This window comes from Ursus maritimus, unplaced genomic scaffold (genome assembly GCF_017311325.1).
Source record: "Ursus maritimus isolate PB19 unplaced genomic scaffold, ASM1731132v1 scaffold_23, whole genome shotgun sequence".
Taxonomy (NCBI): Eukaryota; Metazoa; Chordata; class Mammalia; order Carnivora; family Ursidae; genus Ursus; species Ursus maritimus.
This window is the reverse complement of record NW_024424786.1, coordinates 2,551,466-2,577,880: the sequence shown is the minus strand read 5'-3', so window position 1 is coordinate 2,577,880 and position 26,415 is coordinate 2,551,466. Positions and strand designations below refer to the sequence as shown.

The 26,415-nt window shown below is 51.5% G+C and overlaps 1 protein-coding gene across 8 annotated transcripts in view; it reads right to left on the bottom strand.

The window, feature by feature from the left end:
• ARNTL (aryl hydrocarbon receptor nuclear translocator like) overlaps nucleotides 1-26,415 on the bottom strand; it is a 107,470-nt gene that overhangs the window by 25,810 nt on the left and 55,245 nt on the right. For all 8 annotated transcript variants that reach the window (XM_040638830.1, XM_040638829.1, XM_040638834.1 and 5 more), the window contains exons 3-10: nucleotides 15,327-15,455; nucleotides 12,463-12,587; nucleotides 11,486-11,638; nucleotides 9,168-9,206; nucleotides 8,804-8,845; nucleotides 7,402-7,559; nucleotides 5,116-5,195; nucleotides 610-702 (exon numbers count right to left, since the gene is read on the bottom strand). In XM_040638830.1, coding sequence (XP_040494764.1) covers nucleotides 610-702; nucleotides 5,116-5,195; nucleotides 7,402-7,559; nucleotides 8,804-8,845; nucleotides 9,168-9,206; nucleotides 11,486-11,625 — 552 coding nt within the window. In that variant the 5' untranslated portion in view covers nucleotides 11,626-11,638; nucleotides 12,463-12,587; nucleotides 15,327-15,455. The remainder of the gene's footprint in view (nucleotides 1-609; nucleotides 703-5,115; nucleotides 5,196-7,401; nucleotides 7,560-8,803; nucleotides 8,846-9,167; nucleotides 9,207-11,485; nucleotides 11,639-12,462; nucleotides 12,588-15,326; nucleotides 15,456-26,415) is intronic.

Here is a 26,415-nt window from a genome sequence, read left to right as displayed (position 1 = left end):
GCAAACACAGTATCGGTGGATCCCCAATTGTTTTATCCTCTGGTATTCTATTATCTGCCCTTCCTTGTCAGATAGCCCCTTGCCTCCCACCCCCCCGTGAGTTGTGGGATATTCATTGTGTAGTAATAAAAGCATAAAGCTGCTGCTGAGATCACAGTCAACCCTTCCAGGAAGGGAAGCATGGAACACATCAAAACATTTTTTTCTAGGCGCGCCTTCGCGGCTTAGTCGGTTGAGCGTCCGACTCTCGATTTCAGCTCAGGTCATGATCTCAGGGTTGTGGGATTGAACCCTGTGTCAGGCTCCGCATTGAGTGCAGAATCTGCTTAGATTCTCTTTCCCTCTTTCCCTGCCCCCACCACTCTCTCTCTCTTTCTCTCTCTCTAAAAAATAAATGAATCTTAAAAAAAAAAAAAGATTTTTTTTTTAGGTTTAAATTCATTTCTCTGTTAAGAAATGACGAATTTTCTGGAAGAAGCACTGGGTGTGTGTGGGAGGACCATACGAGCGTTTTACATGTGACTTGTATATTATAATTATTCTAAAAAGTGGGGTGACCTTTCTGGCGGCTGGAAGGCTGCCCACCACCAACGGAAACAGGAGCGATACCTGGCTGTAGTTGAGGATCTTGAAGACAGACTCGGAGACAAAGAGTATCTTCCCTCGGTCACATCCTACGACAAACAAAAATCCATCTGCTGCCTAATCAGGAGAAATGGATAGTCAATTTATCACACTTTAGGAAACACAATTTGTAATCACTCTGATAGCAAATAAGGACTTGTCTGCTAAGCAGCCAAAGCACAGAACTGTAGTCCTGACAGTCACAGGGTGCTCACGGCTAATGCCTCAGGAGAGGAGGAAGATGCTCTCCAAGGCAGGTCCGGACACACAGATCATCCCATGGCTACAGGGGACGGTCCAAGTGAAGTCATTTTTGTTACAACATTGAGTTCACTTTAAGACTTTTCCACTGAGTGTATCAAGGTCTGGAGAAGTCTTATTTTATTGCTTTAACTATACAGAATCATAGAATCTGAGATTGAAGGAAGCTGTAAGATCAAAACCCCCTCTCCTGTCTCCTGACCACCGTCTGTCCTCCATCCAAACACTTCCATTTACAGAGCCCGCTCTTGAACGGTGTGTCTCTCCGTGGGGAGCGGTGTGTGTTGTTTTTGTGCTGATGGCCTGGGGTGGGGCTGATGACGAGTACTGTTCTCACCCCTACCCCAAACGATTCTCACGTACAAGGACTGAGGACTACTGTTCTTGAATAGCATTTCTTGATCCAGGGATGGGCTGCTTATACCCTAAGTGACACAAGAAGACCAAAGCAAAGATTTCCCCTATATTCTTTTCCCCTCCTCTTCACCTTAGGTACAGGTAAAATCTAAAGTCCCAAAACAGGCAGCTACGGAGACAGGACGCTATTCGGGAGGCGGAAGCAGAGGAATACCGCAGCTACGGGGTCTGAGAGCTTGGGCTCCCGGTCTCTGTGTGAGTCCCACCCACAGCTCTGCGGACGGACGAGCACTCGGCTCCTGCCAGGGGCCTCCCAGCGACGGCGAGGGGCCTCCATGCTCAGTCGAACTTGCCTTTATGCTCCACTCCCACGGTTCTAATTCAACATCTTGCTTTATTCACGAGTCCTCAGTCTGTTCTTGGGAAAAATCTAGAGAAACTCTATTTCCCTTCCCACAAAAGGGCCTTTGGGGACGTAATTTAATTCACAGGACTAGGAAATGAATTCGTGTGCTGGAGGCATGATAATGGCGCCGGCACCGGTGTGGCCACGAAAGCAGGAGGACGGGACCCCACCACGGCCAAGGCACGGCGCCAGGCCCCTCGGCCGGCAGGGAGCTGGGGCTGAGCTCGCCCGGCGCTGGCACGGGGCAGGGGAGGGCAGGGGAGAGGAAGAGGCTTTGCGAGCACCATCTGGAAGCCTCGATCGGTCAAAAACTGGGGTATTAATAACCTCCGCACTGCCTTGCGGACAATCTCACGTCTCCCCAGAGAAGGGTGTCGAGGCTTTTCACGGGTTTAGTGAAGTGGCACAGACGGTGCCTCGAAGAAGGTGCCTGTGACATCCTGGAGGGAACGACAGGCAGAGTCAGGCCTGAACTCGTGACACGAACAAAGTGGGTCTCAACACACCCAGGGAGAGCGAGAGGGCTCCAAAGGCCAGGGACTCGTCAGTGAGGAGAGGCTCAACACACTCGGACTCTGTTTCCCTCGGGCAGATAAACGCCACCGGGCGCCCAGGGGACAGCGGATGAGCAGAGGCGAGGAGAACGCCCCCAGGACTACGGGGCCACAGGGAGACAGGGCAGCCTCCCTCTCGCGGTAGGACAGGCTGAGTTAGTAAGGGACACAGAAGCCCTGGCGGGGTCTGCCCCCTTTTCAGAAGGGGGGGACGTGGAGCATCCGGACATCACACACAATCAGGCTGCCTGCTCCCTGACACGCCACCTATGGACGCCATTTTGAAAGCTCCCAGTGGGGAAAGCAGTCCGTCAGATGTGCACCGGGAAGGAAAAGCAGAAGTCCAGTTCCCGCGGCCGAACCGTCCAAGCACCATCTGAGCGGACCCTGCCTTCCGCTGAAGCAAATTCCCAGGAACTGGGCACCGGGAAGTGGCGAGGGACTGGATGGTGCTTCGTCACCACGGACATGCACCAGGGAGGGCAGAAGAGTTTCATCAGGGAGACATGTCACCACGGTGTCCTACAGATGCTGGAGGACACGGAAGTGCAGGAAAGGCAAGCCCAAGATGAAGTATTTGGCTTCAGTGGCATGAAAATCCTTGTTCCATCCCCTGACAAGTGTGGGCATCGGACAGGAAATTTAGAAGAGGAGAAAGTTATTGAACATTTGCCCTTACAAAAGGAGTTTATATATATGTAAATATATACAGACATATAAATCTATGTTTGTACATTTAAACCTATATATGTAACAGGAACTTCATATACTTCATATATAGGTGTTCAAAATAAAACACATTTGTATCTATACACACATATTTTCCTTAAAAACATCAAATTAGCAGTAGGGCAATCAGGACCAGCCACACGACTTGTGGGACCCAGGACAGAATGGAAACGTAGGGACCCTTGTTCAAACATTATGCCCTTCCAGATGGCAAGAGCAGAGTGTTAAACCGAGCGCCAGGCCCCGTGTGGCTGCAGAGGCTGCTGCCCGTGAAGCCAGCTCTGGTGGTTTCTCCAGAGACGCTGCACAGTTTGTATCTTAACTGCAGCAAGTCCTCCCTGAGCACGGGGACTGCTTTACGAGGAAGGATGGAGAGAGGAGTGCAGAGCTGCGTCTGAGGAACTGTGCCCCGAGGGAGGGAGCCAAAGGACCATCACAAACTTGCCGGGATGCCTGGCCCCCCCACAACGTGCTTACTGTTGACCTGGATTTACTTCGAACAGTGCCACGCACATAGAACTAAGTCTCAGAAATATTCGTGGTATTAGTGAACGAAAGACAAGAAGGCATGCTTATCAGATCTACCAGTCGCAAGAAGCTTTGAAGGATCGCTAACGACAAACTGGAATGTAGGACCATCCAATAAACAGATTTTGACAGAAACAGAAGTTCAAAAAAACTAACCACACCTATTATAGGATGGAAAAAACTTGGCCTAACAATAATCCCTAAGAGAGTGGGAGGAACAGTATTTCAGCGGCCCAAAACATGGCACTAATATGATGGCTTCTGCGGCAAGGAAGGCACCTGGCCCTTTCAACCCCAAGCCAACCAGACCACAGCTGAAGCCCCGTACTGGGTCATGAGAGCCACTTCCGGAGGAAAATCTAGCTAACGGACATGGCTCTGGAGTGTGTGTGGCCAGCGCTGATGGGGGACTCTTGCCTGCCTCTACTGTGGTGGCTGGAAAAATCTAAATCTTTGCTGTGAGGCTAGGGGTCATCAAGTAATATCTTCTGGAGAAGCTGACGTCTACTACAGGGCTTTCAGGAAGGCATATTCTTTCTTGAGGAAAGGGACAGCTGGTCTAGACACTCCCCTGGCCCCTTGTTTCTGGCTGGTGTGGCTACACTGAGGAAGGAGGCTGCACACCAGCTCAGCATGACTGTTTGTGAAGACAGCCAGAGACTGGCTCCACCCTCGCTGAGCCAGTACACCAACCCCTCCTGGCCTACCGCGGGACCGGCTATATTTGGGAAACAAAACCCTATCTGTTCATCAGGTCATCTGTTCCTTGCAGCCAAAAGCTTTCCAATTGAGAGAACATGTCAGGAGGGGATGGAGAGAGAACGCTGCAGTAAGCACACGGGCCAGACTTACAGAGGACTAGAAGCCAGGCAGAATGGAAAGTCAGGGTGATGACGGAGTACCCTGGAGCCCAAGGCCCGGCAACCGTCTGCCCAAAGAAAGGTGCCCAGACGCTGTAGGCGCTTAGCAGGCGAGGTCCACCCTGGCTGTGGGGGGATGGAGGTGGGTTATATTTTTCTCTTTTTCTGTTTACAATCTGCAAGAGGACAGGCTTCTGAATCCGGTTTCTTTCCCTTCAGTTTCAAAGTTGCTCTCGCTCTACCCAGAGGCAGACCTGACTCCACATGGAAGCCAAGTTCACGTGGCGTCACCTCTACCGGGCCTCTCTGCAGAGACGAGCAAGACAAGCGAGTGCCTCACCTTCCCCATTTCTTTTCGTCCTTGGGCAGGGAGTCTTTGGAAGCTTTCTTGCTTTGATGGGATCTTGGTGTCAAGATGTACACGGATGTTTTTCTGCTAGCGGTCAGGTGAGGGACAAGATAAATTCTCAGTTGTTATCAGTGTCTGTCGCTTTCTAAAAACGTCATGCAGGAATGGGGTTCTTAGCTACCTAGTGTAACAAAATCTTGCCTCCTTCGATTTAAAAAATCACAGCAGCCTGGGCCTTCAATTTTTGTCTAAGCAAGGATGGAAGGGGAGGAGGACAACCTCCGGGAAGGACTGTGGAGACTGTCCAGACAGACAGACAGACGTGGAGACCCGAAAAGACAAAGTTGGGCTCAAAAGGTCCAATGTTTAGACACCAAATTCCCACACTCTGGTACCTCACTCTGAAAGTTTAAGTGTGTATAAAACAAGCTCATAATTGTGACATACCCTGAGAATGAGGTGTTTCAATTCATCATCTGACAGAAAAGTCGGTTTGTAGTTTGCTTCTGTGTATGGATTGCTGGCACCTTAGGGAGGGAAGGAAAGAAGACAGTTGGTACACTTTCTATTCGGGGAATGGCTCATTCCACTCCACCGCCTCCCGCCTTCCAGATGCGGCCTAGTCCCTACCACCCTGGACTCCAATGTTCTCTTCTTTTTCCTTAACAGACACAGGGCTAGATGGCGCTTCGGACAGAACCCACTGAAAACACACCACCGCTGCCCTCAGGGGACCTAACAGGCTCGCTCTGGTCACTGTAGGGGAGCCACGGGGTAATAGACGGAAGTAAAAATCTGCTTCAAAGAGAGAAGGCAGCTTTGGAAGCCAACCACAGAGGCTCCCGGGAGGGTTCCGTCCTCCCAGGACCAACATTAAATGCGTTGTCTAGCAGTCCCTCAAATGACCACGCTGGGCCTTCCTGGGAGATCACCCCGTCTGCGAGGCCCTGAGTAAATAAATACACCGTAGATGGCGCTTGGGGTGTCTCTTCATCGGGGTGAGGTAAATGAGCTTGGCAACTGGAGAAGTGCGTTACTTCAGTGAATACAACTCTGGCTCCTTGGGCTGAAAGGGGACAAAATGCCTCAAAGGCCATCACTGTGGCATCGTATATGGGAACATCACATAGGCATCATATAGGAGGAATCGTAGAGTAACAGACAAAAATGCCAGCAGCAAATGACCTGGAATCTGCAAAAATGGTTAGAACAGTGAAGAAATAAAATGGGGGGGGGTGCTTGGGTGCCTCAGTCGGTTAACTGTCTGCCTTCGGCCCAGGTCATGATCCCAGGATCACGGGATCGAGCACCGAGTCAGGCTCCCTGCTCAGCGGGGAGTCTGCTTCTTCCTCTGCACCCTCACACTTGTGCTCGCAATCTCATTTTCTTAAGATTTTATTTATTTGACAGAGAGAGACAGCCAGCGAGAGAGGGAACACAAGCAGGGGGAGTGGGAGAGGAAGAAGTAGGCTCCTAGTGGAGAAGCCTGATGTGGGGCTCGATCCCAGGACCCTGGGATCACGCTGTGAGCCGAAGCAGACGCTTAACGACTGAGCCACCCAGGCGCTCCTCAATCTCACTTTCAAATAAACCAATAAAATCTAAGAAAGGAAAGGAGAAAGGAAAGGAAGAAGAAAGGAAGAAGAGAGGAAAGGAAGAAGAGAGGAAAGGAAGTAGAAAAGATCTGTAACAATCCCCAGTACCACGGTGAAGGAGATGGACAGAACATGTCCGGGACTTTTATATCAACTAACAAGGCACACACTGAACCACATCCCTGCTTTTTGTAACTCGAGATTTGTCCCTTATTTCCTTCCAATTTAGTAAAAACGAGCTCACGACAATCTCTCTGACCTTCCCTAACAGGAATGTTTAGGTGCCACGCTCACAGCACAGGACGCGACGCTGACAGGTCTGAGTAGTGATCAAAGGTCAGACGAAACCGGCTACTTGTTCCTGGTGGCTTTGTGGAAACAAAGACGCAATTCTTCTACCACGCAGGTCAGAGGTCTGACTGAGCGCCACTTTCCAGTTTCCTCACAGGTCCAAGACGGGCCACGGAACACGCCGGGCACAGTGTCACTAAGGTGCCTGTGACACTGCAGATTTCTCCTGCGGTTTGGAGAAGTCACTTCCACGTTTCTGCCTCTGTGTTCTCACCCACCCCGCGCTCAGAAAAGACGGAAACTACTGCTTCCCTCGTGCAGAGTCTTTCTGGTTTGGGAAAATTCCAGGAACATGAAAATATCATCAGTGTTCATCCCTGACAGGAAAACGCGGCAAGAACCATCAACCAGTGACTCACTCTTTAAAGGAGCCGTGGGCGAATTTTCCTCCTATAAAGAGCCACGGCCTTCCCTGCGTCACCAAGGGCACCTGTATTTCTGACGGGGATCACTGGGCGGGTGGGGCCCAGGCGCACGCACACCTGCAAGATGTGGGGCCTCGCTGATATGCACGTAGCCTGCTTATCACAGCCGCGTGCACACACGTGCCCAGACCACAGCCTCTACCCCCGGGCTGCACGATGGCAAAATCCCAACTGGTTACCCACGTAAGCTCAGTAATCACTTCATCTGGCATCAGGTCTAGTGCTGGCAAGGTCAGGCCTGTCACTAAAGGCTACACACCGGCAAATGGCAAACACGGTCTTGGGGACCCAGGCGCACCCCAGGCAAGGGAGGGAACATCTGCGGGCAAGGGCATCGAGGACAGCGGAGCCCGAGGTCTTACCTCGCAGTGTTTTCATGTGCTGAACGGCCATCCTCAGCACAGTAAGTTTGTCTAATTTCCTGGACATGGCGTTGCACGTGGGCACCAAAGAAGCCAGTTCGTCGATGAAACTGTTCATTTTATCCCGACGCCTCTTTTCAATCTGACTGTGAGCCTCCCTGCACAACAGGAGACATGATTTCTAGAAAATGAAGCCAAGCCTCAAGGACAATGATAAAAATAAGTCATCACTGTCTCGGACCTTCCCCTACAGGGCACATTGAGAATTTGCACAAGGCTTTGAGCTTGACTTTTCTACTCACGTCACCAAAAAAGTGGCCTCACTACCCAGGATCGGTGTTACTTGTTTGTATGCTTATCTCATGCTTAGAATTAAGAAGAAATATTACAAAAATTGTCTGCTCAGAGTAAACTGGATTGTTAAGGTCTCGTTTCTTTTCCTCTCAGCCCCTGTAAAGTCGGATTTTAAGATGGGTGTGGAAGGAAAGGGAAGGGAGGTGGAGTGATCTCTGAGGTTTGTGAGGAGCCCGCTGTGTGGCCTGTCAGAGCCTCACTGACTGAGTCACTCGGTAACTAGCGCTGCCATCTTTGGATCAACCACAACTCCACCGAGATACGGCAGATGCTACATCTGACCCAAGGGCTTCCTGTCCCTCCCAGGAGTGGCCGCCCGTCAAGGCAGGAGGATGCCTCCTCAGGTGCACACGCTCTCCCTGACTGGTTGGTACCTGCCATTTGTAACTGTCCCCTATGGAGGCGCATTGCCAGTGGAAATGTAGTTTGCTGCCATAGCAACAAAGCCACCAAGAGGGACCTCCCACCAAGGCTAGGCTGTGCGGGGGAAGCTACAAGTCTCGGGCCAGTTGAATTCTGCAGCCCTGGTTCTGTGGCATGACAGCCTCAGATGGCCCCGGAGCCACAGGCAGGAGAGCAGAAGACCCACGTGGATGGAATCAGCAAGTGTGGCTGGAGGCAGGAGGGACCAAGTTAGACAATCTACTCAAGGGAGCAGGCAGCCCCATGTCTGGTCTTGCGGTGCAAGAAGGGCCGCTTTGAGAGGCAAGGCCCAGCCCAAGAATGGAGTCACTGAGCCAGGTCACCTCTGGAGGGCCCTCGAGTCAGGAAGGGGCAACCTGCTGGAGACGGCCAGGGAAGAGCTTCAGCCTTGAAGGGCTTTCTGCTCCTTCCAAAGTCCCCTTCAGGTTAAATGTGCTTAGATAGCCAAGAGTGAAGGCCAGCTCAGTGTGGAGAGGACACGCGGCCCACGGCCACATCAAGCCAAGGCTCCCACCCCCACCCCCGAAAGGACGCTTAGACTGACAGGAACCAGACCCATGGGGCTGCCTCAGCTGCACCCTGAGCACCCAGAACCAGGACCGTTTATAGACAGGTCCATGCTTACCTTGCATTTTTGATCCTTCCTGGGTGCTCTGTGTATTCTAACCTGGAAGGGAAGGGGGTAAATAAAGCATAAAGATCAAACACAATCCCTGGGAGACTAACGGCAAAGTTACACATCTCTCTTTTCTTCCCAGCTTCACTCATTTCCCTACTTAATCCCTGTCATCTCCCTCAATACACATAAGCGCTCTCGTTAGCCACACTGGGGGCCGGGGGCCGGGCAGAGCATTTTGAGCCCCAGGCTCACAGCCTCCTTGCTTATCCCCAGTCAAGGGCACAGGCGGGACCTGCACCAAGTACCAGAACACGTAACTACGCAAGGCAAATAGCTAGCAGGGTGAAGGTCATGACTAGGTTCGTGGTACCTTCCATGAGGGTCGTCTTTGTCTGTGTCCATGCTTTCTCTGAAAAAACAAGACAGAATGTGAGTATTTGTTACTAAAGACATACAAAGCAGCTTCTTACAACATGGAAGGCTCTCATTTATCCAGAAAGCAAATAATCAGGAAGTTCAAATATCCACAGTATTGATGATTGACGTAGACTAGTCAAACACACACAGCTTGCCCCTACTGTGCAACTAGGACCGGTTTTCCAGATGATCGAACAAAAGTTACATATGGTCACCAATAGAGTTTGCTGTTAACATATTTTATGCCGTATTTTGAAAACTGGAAATACACAGCATTTATGGAAATTCTTAATCAGAGGATCCAAATAACTATAATACCTGATTCCCCTCATCATTCTGGATAAATGGAGCCTATTCTTTTGCAAAACATACGAAGCCTCCAATATACATGTACATACATATATATTTGGTGTGGGGGATGAAGTGAGGAGGGGAGACCAAAGAACCCACAAAGCAGCTTTAAGCAGAGTCCCGAGGCAGCTTTTCAAAGACACAGATACACAATGTGCCGGTTCTCAGCCAGGTGGGAACACCCGAGGCCCGAGGAACTGGGGGAGAGGGCATGAGCGGGGCTGAGGGGCATGGAGCCTTGTTTGACCCCTCCTGGGGTCACAGCAGGGAACTACCTCCCTTTTACAGACTCCAGAGACTCGAGTTTCACAGCACCTCATGGTTCAGTAGAAAACAGACTAAAATCCTCCAAGGAAGGAGTTCCAAATCCCCCTGGGGTCAGCTCACACCCTTCTCCAGCCCCTAAGTTTATCACCAGGAGGACACGGCCTGGCACCTGGACCTCTCTTTCTCTTTTATCCTGTAAGAACAGAGGAGTATGGCCCTTCACACAATGTAGTCTCAAGGGCAAAAACAACCTTCCTCAGGAGCACTGAATCATAGCGTGGGCATTCTAGAATAGTGGTTCCCAACTGGAAGCCCTTGGTTGCCTCCCCGGAAGAGAGTTTCTCTAGTTAGTCCTAAAGAGCAGAAGGCAGGACTCAGGCCACAGGGGAAAACCAAAACTCTCTCCCCCCTTTTGTCTTGGCTTGTATCTGGTCACGGAGGCCAGGATGGTCATCCCAGGGGAAGAGAGCTCCGCCTGACCGATCAGACACATTTAGCATATTGAAATGACAGGGAAAGGGATGAGGGGTGTGTAACAGGGTCTCCACGAATCACAGGAGATTTGTAAATGGGGTCCATGAGGGAAACCTGGAGGTCTTGGGTGGGGACAAGATTGGAAACCACAGGTTTAGATAGCAAAGGTCTTAGAAGGCACCAGTGAATCCATCCACCCAAGACAAGTGGTACGTGGAAAACATCTCCTGGCCTCCCTATTGGGGAGGGACTGCTCCAGAAGAACCCACTCGGTCCTCACACCCACTCTCCATCCCCTGGGCGTTGGCTTGCTCAACCATCTGGGATCACTTACACATGAATCATAGCACCCCCTAGTGGGCAGCGGGCCTTCAGCCCTTGTGCTCCCCAAATCTGACCTGTGAACTTCAGCAGAAAGGACATCTGCTGTGGGGGAGGTTGTTCCTTGGAGATTTTTCCCTCATTAAACAAAAGAAAACCTCTTAAGTGGACATCGGGGTAAGATTCCACGCAGTTGCCTCAACAAAACAAACGTGCCTTTGAATGTTCTAGGCGGCAGTCTATTCCCTGGGCGTTTGTACAGATATACAAGAGTTGACTGTAAGTGTGAAAATTTCTTACTCAAAAGAAAAGTCATCACGTCTAAAAAGAAACAAAAATACTATTTAATAAAACAGGTACAGACTAATTTGAATAATGTTTCAGGGCAATACCCATGTTCCTACAGTACTCTCCGAGACGGCCTGCACGCGCTCCTTCCACAAGCAACTGAGGGCGTCCTCAGAGCCTCAGGCCAATCACGGAGACTGCATCCAGAGCCTTAGCCATCTTGCTCAAAGGAACCGAGGAGGCCAAAGGAAAAGGGTGAAAGGTAGACCCTGGCTTTAAGGCTCTTCCTTTTCCCTTGACGTGGAACAATTTGGGGACAGGAGGGGGGATGGGAGGGTCTCAGCAGTGCTGGAGGCTTCCTCCTGCTCACAATCCGGGGGGAAGAGAAAAGCAAAACAGAACAAAACAAAAACAAAACCCACTGTGGGGCCACCTATTGTTGGATCTGTCGGTTCCATCCCTTTCCACAAAGAGGACCCCTTCTTCCAGGAGGAGCAGCAGTTGGCCCCTCGATGTGCCGGGAATGGACACCAAGGTTAGCCAGAGGAAGAGGAGCCCAGAAGGCCTTACTGGTAGTCGGTAGAGCTGCCTTTCCGTTTGCGGTTGCAGTCCATGGCACTGGTGCCGAGGGGGCTGGACAGCAGGTCGGTGGGGCCCGGGGACATGAAGTCACTGATTGTCGAAGAAATGTCCATTCTCTGGTCAGCCATTGGAGGTCTGGAACTGGTACAAGGAGGCACAAAGCTGAATTCTACAGGCTCTTCTACTGTGGTGGGGGGCCAGGGTGGTTCCACGGAGGGTCGGGGTACTGCTCTACTGCACTAATACACCCCCCCCCCCCCCGGCCAACTGGAATAGGGACCTGGAGGGATGGAGAGAGGAGCGAACATGTTTTTTTCTGACTTCATTTCTCTGAGAGAGAGAGAGAGCGTGCACAAGTAGGGGGAGCAGTAGAGGGAGAGGGAGAAACAGGCTCCCCGCTGAGAAGGGAACCCAACATGGGGCTCGATCCCAGGACCCGGAGATCCGCGGCCCCCCCCCCCCCCCCCCCCCGGCTCATCTTTCTGATGAAGACCCAAGTTCAGAGCAACTGGGTAGCTTCTCCTGGGTCCCCTTGCCAGGGCATGCAAGAATAATTCCAGAACCCAAGGGTCTAGGAGTTAGAGCCCAGTGCCCCTCCCACAGAGGGGACCAGATATTCTCTGACAGTTCTAATTTTATTTTCTTACTGTCCATAAAATAAATAGGATTTACTGCTTATCTTTGTGTTTTTGTTACTACTTTTGTAAAAGTCATAGGAAAGCAGAAAAGATCCTTTCTCAGACTGTGAGCCCCTCTCCAGAGCCAGGAAAATATGGTCCCTGTCTGTCACCAGACCAGGCAAAGTCTGTCCTGTCTTCCCTGACTAGCCTTTGTGCCCAGCATCCCCTGCCAGGAAAACCTGCATCAGGACATAAAGACACCGTAGACCAATTTGCAGCACATTCTGAGAATTCACGTTGTATAAGCGTGGCGTCAGCCGGCCCAAAAAAGGGGCTGCCGAGTACCTTGCAAGGGACTCCGACTCCAAACCAAGTTGAAGAGGGCCACTCACTGCCCACAGACGGGGTCCCAGCTCCACACCACGGGACTGGGACGGTCACTCCCGCTCTCTGGGCTCAAGTTCCTTCATCTGCAAAGCAAGTGGGGACGGTGAGCTCAGTTCCCCGACTGCAGTGCCGCCCACGGATGGGTGCACCAGGGCTAGGTGTGGGCCCACTTTCCACTTTCACCACCCCTGCCGGAGGGGGCATCTTTGTGCTCTAACCACAGGCACTAGAGCTATTATCTCTCACTCTAAACGTCTAAAAGCAGGACAAAAGGGAACACACATGGTATGTCTCCGTACATTCTGGAACACGGCTGCCAAAAAGCTCCGATAATTTATACTCCCAACAAGAGCTCCTGTCAATCTGAAGGAAAGCACAAAACCCCATTGGTTTTTACTTGCATTTTTAAATGATTACGGATGGTGTCCCTATGTTTATAGGCATTGCTCTGGTTTCCTTTGTGCCCACTCATGTCCTGTTTTTCTACCATATTTTCTTCAGTACGGATGGGCCTCCTAACTCATGTTCACCTGCGCACCTGAACCTGGGGGGAGAAAAGCACACAATGAACTGGCTGCTCTCACTTTCTACCCACGACCTCTCACACCTCCGATGCCAGCGCTGCCCCGTGATCCTTGACTCACCTGCTCCGTTTATTCCCCCCTCTGCGACCAAGAACGCCATACCCTCTCTTTTCCCCTCAAGCCTCCAACAGCTCCCCATCCTTACTCTCAGCAGCTACTTGGCTTTCTACTCCACTGAGAAAAGGGAGCGTGTCCATTGGCGCACCTAGTGCTGCTGGTTAGAACAGCCCCCCACCCCCATGGTGGGGACCCCATCGTCTCTCACCCCTGAAAACCATCACCCTGGAATCCTCTCCGTGCCACTCATCGTGCACCCTCCACCTTCTCCACCCTACTGGATCACTCTCGTTTAGATACAAACAGCTCTCGTTTGGGGGAAAAACCACACATTTTTTGAACTCCATTCCCTTCTAGTCAGTACCCCAGTTCTCTGTTTCTAATTCTTTCCCTCTTACTCACTATAAACCAACTCAAATTGGGCTTTTGTCCTCATCATTCCGACAGAACAGCCCCCGTTATGCTCCCCGGTGAGCTCGTCGTTGCTAAATCCAGTGACTGGTTCTCCACTCCCTCCCTACTTGCCCCATCCCGACATCTGCTAGAGCTGATCTCTCCCTCCTTGTGGTCTCTTGGCTTTGAAGAGGCCACCTCCTCATTGTCCCCTTCTATCTCAGTGGCCACCCATTCCCTGACAGTCTCTTTAGCAGGTTCCTCCCCTGCCCCCACTGCTACACGAGAGTCCTGCAGATGTCCTCAGACCTCCTGTCTATACCTACTCCCTAAGAGATCAGTCTAGATTCGCTGCTTCCAATATGACCTAGGCTCTGAGAACTCCCAAACTTATACCTCTAGCCTGACTGCTCTTGAATTCCAAACTTAAAGGACCATTTCCCTGATGCCTCCCTTTGAATATACAACAGAGACCTCCAACTGAAACATCCAAACCAAACCCCTGGTTCTCAAGCCAAGTGCCTTCGTGATGCTCATATCAGTAAGTGGGACTTCTGAACGCTCAGGCCCCAAACCTAGAAGTGATCCTCCTTGCTTCCTTTTACAACCTGTACCCAATCATCAGAAAATCCCATCAGCTCAACAATTACAAAGACATCCAAGTTTAACCACTCCTCTCCTTTCTCCTCCATATTCTGCTCAAAAGTCACTTTGGCAGTGAAGCTTACCTACAACCCCTCCCCCAATCCTCCCTAACTATCCCCACCCTGCTTAATTTTTTTCCCATGGCCCCTATCAATAATCGACTGCTTTATTTACTAGCTTCCTCTCCATTAGACTATGAGCATCAGAAGAGCAGGGATTTTGTTTAGTTCACGACTCGCACCCTAGTAGCCTGGAACACTTTCTAGCATGTAGTAAGTACTCATTAAATAGATGTTGAATGAATAAGTTTGTACATTAGGAATATTCATTCCTTGTCACAGGTCATAAATATCCTCCCCCTTTTTGCCTTTTAACTTGGCTTACAGTATTTGTATGAGATACTAAAAGTGACATCTTTAAAAAAAAAAAAAAAGCCCTTTTCTCACCCCAAATATAAATACCCTCTTTACTCATATTTTGTAATTTATTTAGCTCTTAATCCCTTTGGAAATTACTTTTGGTATACTACCTAAGGTTGGAGACTTCTTTCCCTCCAGTGGATAGGTGACAGTGCCACCATTTACTAGACCGGACATTCTGTTACCCACCATTTGAAACGCCACCTTTACTGGTTTATTGTCTATTTCTGGACTTCCTATTCTGTTCCTTTGATCTAGTTACTTCCAATCCAGGACTACACTATTTATTATTGTGGCCTCATAATATATTTTACTATTAGGTAGAACAAACCTTTTTTCTCTTATGACTTTTCATTTTCAGAAATTTCCTGGTTATTCCAATTTATTCTTTGAGAAGCATTTTATAATCATTTAGTCACATCAAAGGCCCTAACGGGCGGCTGCTAGAAGTTATCATTATCATGGACGGGAAGAGAAGTAGGTCAGGGAGGAGTGCAGAGTCCTCCCCTCAGGCTCTCAGGAGGCTTTGGGCCACCTGTCAGACACGGGATGCCACCTCAGGCCCCCATGCCCTCTGCAGGAGGTAGGCTGGAACAGCCAGACTGCTGCAGGAGGTAGGCTCTCCCGAGTCTCAGGGCCGTGGGCAGAAGCCACACTTCCTTAAAGGACTACCGTGGAAGCCGTCAATGATAGCAGGTGGGGGCTGGGGGTGCGATTTTGTTACCTGAAGCGACAGTTCTCAGAGCTCAGATCCACCTTGGGAGGAGTAAGGGGCCACTGGACGTATGGGTCACCTCAAAGCGATTTTCATGTTTTGTAGTTTCCTTTCAGGCAGTCAGCTTCTTCCAGAAACCTACAGGGGGGCCCACAAGAGAAGAAAACCCACACAGGTCACTTGGGGGAGAAACACGGAACCACCCCCCGTCCCAGCCTCCAGCCGCCTGCTCAACTGCACTGCGAGCACGAGCAAGGAGTCCGGCAGGAGAGCCTTGCTATGAAAACAGCGCCTCTGCAATGATTAAACATGGATTCTCGGACGCGGCCTTAAGAGAAAGAAGGTAATCGGACTTTTCATTTCTCCGACCAGTCGAGCAATAGAATAGCGAACATTTCTAGAGTGCGCGCTTGGCGTCAGGCACCGTAGATCCGCTGGTTTTCTTCACTGTCTGGATGAGAAGACGGAGGCAGAGAGACTCAAGGAGGACGCTCGGGAGGTCCCACGGTAGGAGGGCGCAGGGGCTCCGCAAGCCGCACCACGGTCAAGGCCAGCCGCACGCTCTCCCAGGCGAGCCGCCTGAATGCAGACAACAAGCAACCACGGAAAACGGGCCCCAGGACACGTGAAGTCAAGCCCCACGTGCCCGGGCCCACGTCCGAGGGCGCTGGGAGCAAGGTAAGACGCCCGAGCACCGTGCGGGCGCACAGTCAGGGCACAGTCAGGGGCGAGGGGACGCCAGGTAGCAGAATGGCCTGCCGCCCTGCCTCCTGCCGCGGGCGGGACGGGGCTCTCTGCGTGGCCCTGTGGCCGCTGCGTCCGGAAGAACTGGCTCTACGGGAAGAGGGCAGTGCCGCCCTCCTACTCCCTCCCGGCGCTGCCTTGAGGAGGCAACACTCAGGCTGTGAATGGGCCTTTCCTGACCTTTCTGCAGCAGAAGTCCTAGCGTGACACCTTCCACTGGCTACGTCTTACAGCCCTTGGGCTACCTGGGGCTTGTGTCCAGGACTAGGGCTGCTCTTGTCCTCCCAACTCACTCCTCTCCACAGTCCGATTCAGACACCCTCGCTGCCTCGGGAGCCAGCCAGTCTGCACACGTGCAAACCGCGTGACAGGATCTTGGCCTTCCAGTCCCAGGGAGCAGCCTACGGACCCCAAGTCCCCAGGGCAGTGGGGCCCGAGCACTTGCCATATGCCCCCCCCGCCTCGGTCTGATGCCCCACACAGGTCCCACGCTCTTCTCCAGCCCCCAGATGAGCACTCTAGGACCCACGTGGGCGCCCTCTCCTTCCCTCACCCCACTAGCCCTCTGACAAATGGACCCAGCCGCTCCCCTCTGTCCCCTGGCCACTGCCTCCATCCAGGCTGCTCTCCTCCCTACACTTGCCCCTCTATGCTCTGGTCCCAGATAGGACACCCCCTTGTTTAAAACACTTCAGTGGCTTTACTGCGCTTCCAGAAGTGCCCTACCAGGAAACAGCAAACCTCCACAATGTGCTTGCTCGCTTGCGTCCTGTCCCGTCTTGCCCTGGCCTGCCCATCTGACACCCAAAGCGCTCGGCCGCCGGAACACTTAAGTTCTCAAGAGCACGTGGCCTCAACTGCGCTCACTGCAGGCGTGGCTCCCTTGACCCTCTGGTCACCTGGTGAACTGCTGCTTTCCATTCAATTGCCCTCAGGTGGCACCTCCTCAGAGAGGCCTCCTGGCTCTGCTCGTGCTGCTCTGACCCTTCTCGTCACACCTGTGGCCTCTCCGCCTCTGCCCCATGATCTCACTGTTAGGGGGCTCCCAATACCACACCCGCTCTTTCCCCCACTTCTCCGAAACGTAGATGAAGGTTCTCAGTACCAAACTCCATGTGAAATTTCTGCTTCGGACCAATTGTTCCAAGACTTAAAATTTACTTTATAGAAATAATGAACGCTAACATAAATTTTGGCACTATATTTTGCAAAACCAAAATCAGAAGGCCTTGCCTGGCTTTGGGCTCCCTGCTCGTGGGGAGTCTGCTTGCCCTCTTCCCCTCCCCCCACTTGTGCTCTCTCTCTTGTTCACTTTCTCTCAAATAAATAAATAAAATCTTAAAAAAAAATCAGCAGGCCTTTCTTATATGCTTGGACCAAGTAAGGAAGCTGAATCGGCTGTGACAAGTATTTCTGGAAAACTGTTTTCTCTCCAAGAAGGTGTTCTTTGATGTAAGACAATGAATGAAACAACACAAGGAAAAAACCTCTGTGCTATTTCCAAAAGAGAACTGAGCCCAGGGAGAGGGCTCCAAGAGACCACAGGTAACCGGGAAAGAGGTCCTTGCCACGAGGAGCTCAGGGCCAGCCCTGGTGCTGCCATCCAAGTGACACATAGGGAAGACACTCTCGGGAGAGCCTGGCCTGTGGTCCCGGAATCGGGAGCCACGTGTGTGCCCACTTCTCAGCTGGAGACTTCCAAACAAGGGGGGCTCACCAGATGTCAGAGGAAGCAAGGCACCAAGGGACTTGTGCAGTGTGCTTGGGGATAACTTGCTGGTGCCTCTGGTCCCCCCTCTGTCCCCTCATTCTCCTTGGAGCTCAGGGAGAAGACTCTCGGGGGCCCCACACAGAGGAGCAAGGGGGCTAGAAGAGAAGCCCCAGCCCCAGCTGCCCCTGCAGAGACATCTCGGCAGCTGAGCAGCGTGAGGCCACTATTAGGCACCAAAAGCAGACCGAGCAACTCCTCTGAGCAGAGCGGGGTGAGGCTGAGCATCCCCTGAGAAAGCCATGTCATCTACAGCTGACGTATGTCATCTACAGCAGGGTGACCGCAGTGAAGACCAGCGATGGCAGCCGGGCATCTCTCTCTCTTTCCCTCCTCCCTGACCCAGCACCCCAAAGTGCACAAGAAGGGGTGGGGGCGTGTAGACTGCGTTACGGTTCACACTGTTAGCTGCCCCTCCCCGCACGGACGGTCTGCAGGACACCCCAGTGTCAGGCCCGGCCATGGGACTGGCTTTGGCTGATGAATGTGAGCAGAAGGGACAGCCTCGACTTTCGAACAGAACTTTTACCATGAGTTCCTTTGTGCCGAGACTGGCAATTTCCTGGAGAGAGGCTCCTCCTTTTGGCGAGGTCCCAGATAGACAGCAGCACGAGGAAGAAATAAACCTTTGCTCCTCTCAGCCACTGAGATGGCGACGGTGTGTGTTCTAGGGTGACCGACTCTTCTGTGTGCCTCAGACCTTCCCACTTTAGCACTGGAAGTCCTGCCTCCCAGAAAACCCCTTTGTCCCAGACAAACCAGGACAGGCGGTCACCTAGTTCCTCTGCTGTGTCTATCCCTCAGCCTAAGGGGACCGACAGACACAGGCAGGACAAAGGAAGCACAGACGGAGCCCCTGATCTGGGAGGAGGGAAAGGGTCCAGAGGTGCTCCCGCTGGACTCGTTTTAGCTTCACAATAACCTATTACGCTCATCATCCCGACTTTCCAGGTAAGGACTGAGGAGGCGAAGCTCTCTTGCTCAAGATGGCCCAGCTAGCAAGTGGGGACGGCAACCCACCTGCATCTGGCCCCATGCTGGCTCTTCTGACGACCGCACCACTGCCAGGCCTGCCTCCAGGACCACCCCCACGAAGTACAATACCCCCCCCCCCAAAACAAGCATTCCTGGGGAAGGCCTGCGGGGAAATACGAAAAAGCAGTCCTAAGTTCCGGAGAGCCACAGAACCTGAACCAACACGCAGTCTCTGGGCTTCCTGACAGGCGGGGCGGAGAAGGAAACGTTCAACCCTCACACTGGCTGGGAAGCACTTCCTGTCAGTTCACGGGGACAGACCAAGTAGGCAGGGCTGTCGTGTCGGTCGGGGAGGCTCTCTCAACGGGACCAGAGCCATGCGCTGCCGAATGGCTCTGAGGAAACCAGCCCTGTGAAAGAATAGAGTGCTTCCCCTTTTAACGGGACCTCAGTGAAAGGCTGCCCCCCTCTTGCCCCTTCCCTCAGGTGTGAGAGCTGATGGTGTTCTGTTACCACCACCTGTGAAGCCCCAGGCTGTCACTGGGGCAGTGGCTTTTGATGATGTGGCTTAATAAGAGGGCACGGCTTGGAAAATACGGAGGCTCGTGAGTGGGCACCCTTGGTGACCCTGTCTACTAGCTGTCTGCTTCCTGATCTGCTTCCCCTCAACCCCACACTTGCCCGTAAGGGCTCCTGCGTGGCCATTCCTGCTATCCTACAGCCTTCACGGGCTGGCCCTGGGCACAGACGTGTTCCAGAAGTCCTTTCCCTCCCCGGCCCCGAGAGCCATGGCAGGTGGCCCTTGGCCCCCTCCGCCACATTCTCCGCTGTGTGCTGCTGGTGCCCAGCTCCAGGTTTACTGAGGGGATGCATGAGGAGTTGCTCTGGTCCGTTCAGTGGTGGTGGTCTTTGAGCAGGGGCGAGAGGCTAGAGGGGCTCTGTCTCCACCGCAAGTCCCCCCGGGCCCTCCATGGTTACCCTGACTGCCTGTGCGGATTCAGCTGCCTTGCTTCGCTACAGATGCACTTAGAGAATGTTCACCAGGGAGACCAGATACCCTGCGCCTAAGGTAACAGGTGTTTGCCTCGGGATCATTCAGCAAGCGTTTCTCTAGCCTCTGGGGCCTTGGGGACACAGAGAGGAATCCACAGTCCTAATCCACAGTCTAATCAAGAGTCCCTCAACCTAGTTGGAGAAACAGGGTCTAGATAAAGATGTGACAGCATGCTCAGCGCGCAAGGCAAGGCCATGCTTAGAGCTGCTCGAGCCGCCTTGCACGAGTGGGGGGGGGCGCCTCTGCTCTTGCCCAAGGGGCAGAGATTTGTGGAGCCATTCTGACAAATTCCCAGCAGGTGGCAGTCAAGTGTCTCGAGGAAGGAGAGCCCTCCTTGGCTGTGAAGCATAGGAAAGGCACAGGAGCTGAGTGGGAGAGAAAATAATTAGCTTATCGGTAAACTGGTGTGTGCGTGGTGGGGTAAGGGGAGGAGAAAGAACGAGGGAGGCGGTGAGGCTTGAACCAGGTGCTGCAGAAGTGTGCCTGGGGGCCTGGGGGGTGGGAAGTCCGTTCTGAGCCAGGGAGAGCAGCTGTGCCGTGGCTGGCAGGGGCCCGGGGAGCCCTGTTTGTGGTACTTGTGTACCAGTCCTCCTGGCAGCTCTAGAGGCTTGGGAATCTTGAAATCAAACACGAAGCAAGGAGGATGCATTTGGAAGCACGCGGCTTGGAGGGCCAGCTCAGACAGTCTCGTGGGGGCAGGATCGGTAAATCCTGTGATATTTCGTGGATGAAACCAAGGCTGGTTCTCGTGGAAAAGATCTCCAATACCATCGATGGGAGGAGAGCCTACAGCGTTCTGGTCTCCTGAGGGGCTGCTGAGGGCGGTGAGAGGGATTCAGAGACATCTGTAGACGTCACGGCACAGAGCATGCACCTAGCCCAGCGCGGTGCTTAGTAAATGTTTGTGGAACGAACGTAAAAGAGACGCCATCTTAGCCCTCTGCCAAGTCTATCACTGAAGTATAGGAAGGAGAACCTTTCTTCTTCTTTTTTAAATGTAGAGAATAAGAGAGCCTGGCCCTAAAGACTTAAGGGAAGAACACTGGCCACCAAGAAACTTACTGCCTGAAGTTGAAGAAAGATCTGGAAAACATCTGCATCTTGTTCTAAAGGAAACGAAAGGATGCACTGCTGTTATTTCATAGTCAAACCCCCTCTGTGAGGGAGAGCAGAGTCAAAGATGGGGTGCCCTAGAAGGAGCTTTGAGTCTCAGGTTAGGGCTGTGTGGATGGAAGCAGGCTAGGACAGGCAGCAGGGGTGGCCCCAAGGAGGGCTAAGACTCAGAGAAGAAAAGGGATATATGCCTTCTTTGAGAATGGGGGCAAGGCTGAGAGACCATGGGAAGAAGATCGAGCGGGCGCTTATCCAGAGTCGGTGGACCAGGCTGTGAGGGCCCCAGGACCTCCATCAGCAGGAGCAGGGCAAGGGCTGCTATTCTCCCCCTGGCAAGGGGCAGGCAGGGTGTGGACGAAAGGGTGAGATGATGGGCACATGGAAAGGGAGGACAGGGCACTGGTGAGTATAGTGCCTCTGGAGCCAGACAACCTGGGTTCAAATCCCAGTTGTGCCACCTACGAGCTGTGTGTCGTGGGCCAGTTCCCTGACCTCTGGGAGCTGCAGCTTCTCACCTGTAAGAGGAGGACGGGGCCCCCTCACAGACTGAATGAGCTCCGTATCTGAAAAACACTGAGAATGCTCATCAGGTTAACTGCTCATTGAGAGGGATGCCTCACGCTGGTGGGAAGAGGAGGGGTAGAAGGCTGTGGAAAGGTAAGCTTTGAGATCAAAGAAAACAAACTCAGAAGAGAAATTTTGAAATGAAGGAGCTCAGAAATGGTAAGAGCCGAGGATGTGGGCTTGGCAGAGGAGTGCTGGCAGATCCGAAGGGATCCAGGACGGCGGGCTCTGGGGACCTCGAGGGAGTCCACGAGGGGCCTGGGGAAAGGCTGGAGAAAGGGACCTGGGGCTGGGGCGGGGAGGGGGGCCGGAGAACAGCCCAGAGGCCGGCGTTTTGCAGCAGGAAGCACTGAGGACTCCTAACAAGTGGAAGGCTGAGCAGTATTTTGAGTCCAACCCCTTCGTTTTACTTGAATGAAACCAAAATACAGAGAAATAGCTCCTCCTACAGAAAGCTGGGAATAGGATCATGAGAAACGGAAGTCACTGGGATAATAACAGAACCTTGAAGCTGCCCAGGAAGTTGAGACGGAGAGGGCACAGTCCAGTGATTTCCCTACAGAGATGGGCACCACAGCTGACAGCTGCCGCCCCGGGGGCTCTGGGGTGAGACAGCGACACCCCAGAGGTGTTGGGGTACAGGGAGGTCGATGTCCCCCTTACGGCCCACCTACCGTAGGTTTGGCTGACAGGGACGGAGGCCTCAGATGGCTACCACGGGCCCAAGGCCCTAAAGCAATCCATCCAAGGCCGTTTCCTGAGTACCCACATATGCCAGGTCATTTGTACGGGGAGAGAGTAGAGAATTTGGGTAAATTTCCACCGCAAATTGCATGTGGCAGTCAAATTTCAATTGAGGACAATGTTGTAATAATGAAGACACTGTTAGTGTGTGCGTCCACATTCATTCATTACTCTTTCAACAAATATTTGCTGAGGGCATCCAAGTGCCAGGTACCGGTCCCCACAACAGGACTGCGGGTGAAGACACAAAGATCCTTGTCCTCATCTGGTATACGTTCTGGTGAGGGAGGCAAGCAAAGGAGACGAGTACGTAAACGACGCTGGGAGGTGGTGAGTGCTAGGGAGAGAGGTCAGAGTCAGGGCAGGAGGAGCTCCGGAGATGGAGGCAGTCAGGATCTGAGGAGGTGAGGCGTGGAGGGAGGAGCACTCCAGGCCAGGAAGAGCCGGCACAGAGGCAGAGAGGGAGCCGCGGGGCGTCAGGGGACCAGCCCTGGACCAGAGTGGGCCCAGACCACATGGTACCTCGCAGCCCCCTGTAATGGCCTTGGCTTTGACTCTGAGCGCAATGGGGGGTGACAGGCTCCCACTTGGGGTTGAGCCTGGCTGCAGGGTTGAGAAGAGATTGTGGGGAGGGGGACCTGTGTGTGGAGGCACATGTGGGGGCAGTGGGGCTGTGTGTGTGTGCAGAGGCCCGTGTTGAGTGTGCATACCTGCCTGCATGTGAGCTTGCACATGCGTGTGTGGGAGTGAGTGTGCGCACGCGTGCGTGAGAGCGTGCACATATATGCATGTGAGCTGCTGGCAACTCCTGGCATATTCTGGGGGAACAGTGAACCGGGCTTCCTGATTTTTTCTGGCATGAGGGGCAACAGCTGGTCCATGAACTGCACAAAGGCCCCTGGATATGGGGCCGCAGGGGGTGGAAGTCCAATCTGAGCTCCACCTGCCAGGCTGCATGCCCGGTGTGATAACTCTTGCTGCCCACCTAGCAGCCAGCAGCTGCTGTTGGGGAGCTGCTAAGTGAGCGGCCCGCGAGACGTCTAGGTTACAGCACAGACTGCACGGCCACCCGCCCATCTGGAGCGGAGACCACCTCCCAGTTACTGAGTGTCAGTCATGCTGAGGATGGTGCTAGCCCGGAGGGGGCTGATTCGGTCTTTATCCCGACCTTTCAGGAAAGGTGTTATTGTCAACATCCTGTATAAGACGGCACTGAGGCTCAGAGAGGTACAACCATTTGTCTGAGATCACACAGCCAGGAGGGGGAACAGGGAACCAACCCTGATGCACCCAACTCGAGAGCTGGGCCCCCACACATGCTCTGTGTCTTCAGGGACTCCACGGAGAAAAGCAAAAGCTCTGTTCCAAGTAGGAGAAGTAGGGCAGGGCCAGGGTGTGCCCCTCCCACCTCCCTTCTACAAGGCCGGGACGTCCAAACACACAGCAACGACCCAAATCGACCAGAGCACTGGGGGAATGGCCTGTGTGTTTAACAGATGGTCCTTTCTGTTTCAACTCGCAACAACTGGAAACCTTTCTGAAGTGCACTTGCCTGTCCTGGCGAGCACAGTTTGAGGAAGACGATTTAATCTTGCAATGAAGCGCAAGGCCTTCCTCCAGTGCCCCAGATCTCAGATGTTGTTCTGAGCGTGTCCTGACCCCAGGAATGACCCAGCAAGTTCCTCTTTTAGGTCAGACGGAATCAACTTGTTTTCTTTCATTCCTACGCGAGGAATTAAACAATTATTTCAGTGATTTCAGTTTCATTTCTCTGATCTTTGCTTACAGCAAGGGAGTGTTACGTGTCCAAGGATGTGAAAAAGCGTGAGTTCTGGAGGTAGTTTTTTTGAGAAAATATTCAGTGCAAGGATCACAAGAAAAGTAACAATGCAAAAGCTGTGGCAGCAGAAACTGCACACTGGGCTGGGATTTTGTGCCAGTGTTGTTTCATGTAGTTTTCAAAGCAGTAACTCATTCTCAGAGACTTAAGTAAATTGCCTGAAATTCTTAGCTCATGAGCCAAAAAGCCAGGATTCAAACCCAGGTCAGTCTGACTCAAAAGCTCTGTACAGGGGAAGGACTATTATCCTTTCCTAATTAAACAAAACACCAAAAATAAAACCTCCTATGAATCAATAAAAAGACAATACCTCAGTGGAAAACTAAAGAATAGGAAGAGGTAATTCACAAAATTCACACAATTAATTCGTGCAGGCTGAGGCCACAGAACATGGTAAAGACCAGGGAGGCTGGCTGGTTCTCCTTTCTCTAAAAATCTACACATGGATGTTAAAAGAAAAAAAAGTATGTGCAGGTGGGAGTGGTAGAAAAAAACCCAGGAATGGCAAGATGAAGAGAGATGATGAAAATCATGTTTCAGACTCTTTAAGATGACATATTTTCTAAAAGGGACAGGGGAAACATCAAAACACCTTATTTCTCTGACAAAGGATGCTATTAAAAATTCTGACTTCCATTACATATTCTTATGTAAAAGGACATTTTAAGAAAAATGAAACCATATTTTTAAATTTAATTTTTATTTTTTATTAAAGTTTTCCCCCCCTAGGGCCTGGTTTAAAGACTCATAAAGTTCTACAAGGCTATTGGAAAAATATCTGTCCCCAGGTTCTCCTGCCCGTTCCCCGCTCATTTCCAGAGGTAACATGTTACAGGAAGCACCTCCACATTTCCGAACAACAGCTTATGGTATCACTCCACGATATTCCAGTTTCAACCAGGATCTACTCACTTCTCACCGTGGAAGAGGAAAAGGCACCTCTTTTCCATTATGTCTGTCATTATAGGCACACAGAGGAACCTACCCTCCCATTCAGCCAACAAAGTTACATAATTATTTGGGGTAGATGAATATTGGCTTTTATATTTACTATGATCACATAAATCCTAGGCTCAGTGGAGCCACGGAGGATATTCTGACCCCGTTCCTTTGTTGCATACCTCTCTGGTTCCTTTTAGTTGTTAGTCCTTTCCAAAAATTAAAAAAATATATATGTATGTATATATATATTTAAGCAATCTTCCTACATTTGTCTAAGTCTCCCTTCAACTTGTTCAAAGAACCCATTTCTTTTCATTTCAGGTCTATTCTAAGGTTTCTCCAGCTAATTTCTAAGCTAACTCACACACATGCATGTGGGCACACATACTCCCTCTCTCATACTTTCAAAGATTCAATACAAATATTTTTAACATTCTTTTCACCCTCTTGAAACCTGTAAATAATATAACCTACCCACACTTATCATTTCAAAAACAATCAACATAACATCCATAACTATAATACAGAGAAGGAAAGGTAGATAAAATCAGATACTGCATACAGAGACAATAGGCAAATGTTGGGTACAGCTACTCTAAAAGACATGATGAGAGATACGATGAGGTGCTTGGGCCTATTTATAACGAACAGGTAAACCTCCTATGCTTGGTAGTTGTGTTCCTGGAAAATTCAGTATATATTTAAAACACGCAAAAATTGCACGTGTTTATGTTTAAAGTGGAGTCAGATTCCAGGCTCGGATAATTGTAAACAGAGTTCCACCTACATGAATGCCCACTGAACTTCAGGAGGTGTGTAGGAAGTTGGACAATTCTTTGTTCTCCATGGGTTACATCTAGCAAATCTGCTTCTCCCCAGACAGCCCTGTCCTCCGTCACTGTTGACAGCCAAATCACTCTGCTCATTCCCAAGATGTCCTATAGGGGGCGCTACGTACCTATTCAGAAACTGCAGTTGGTTCAACTCTTATCTTTTCTATAAAGGGGCAAAGAGAGGTTAAGATATTTACCCAAAGCCATATAGGAAACCAACAGCAGTCAGGACTAGAAAAGGAGAAGGGGTAGAGAGGGGAGGAGAAAGGAAATTATTCTAATATTCATATTGATTAATTGCTAGACATGGTGCCAGCTGCCTTTTGCTAGGCTCCCACAGTATCTCGTCTAATCCTCCTAACCTCAGGGATTAGTTCGATTACCATCCCCAATTTTCAGATACAGACACCACATTTCAGGGAGGTTAGGTCCTTGCTCAAGGCCCCATTTTTGGTAACAACAGAATTAGATTTTATCCAGTCCTTTCTCTATTGCTTTAAGCTGCTCTCCCTCCAGGTCTC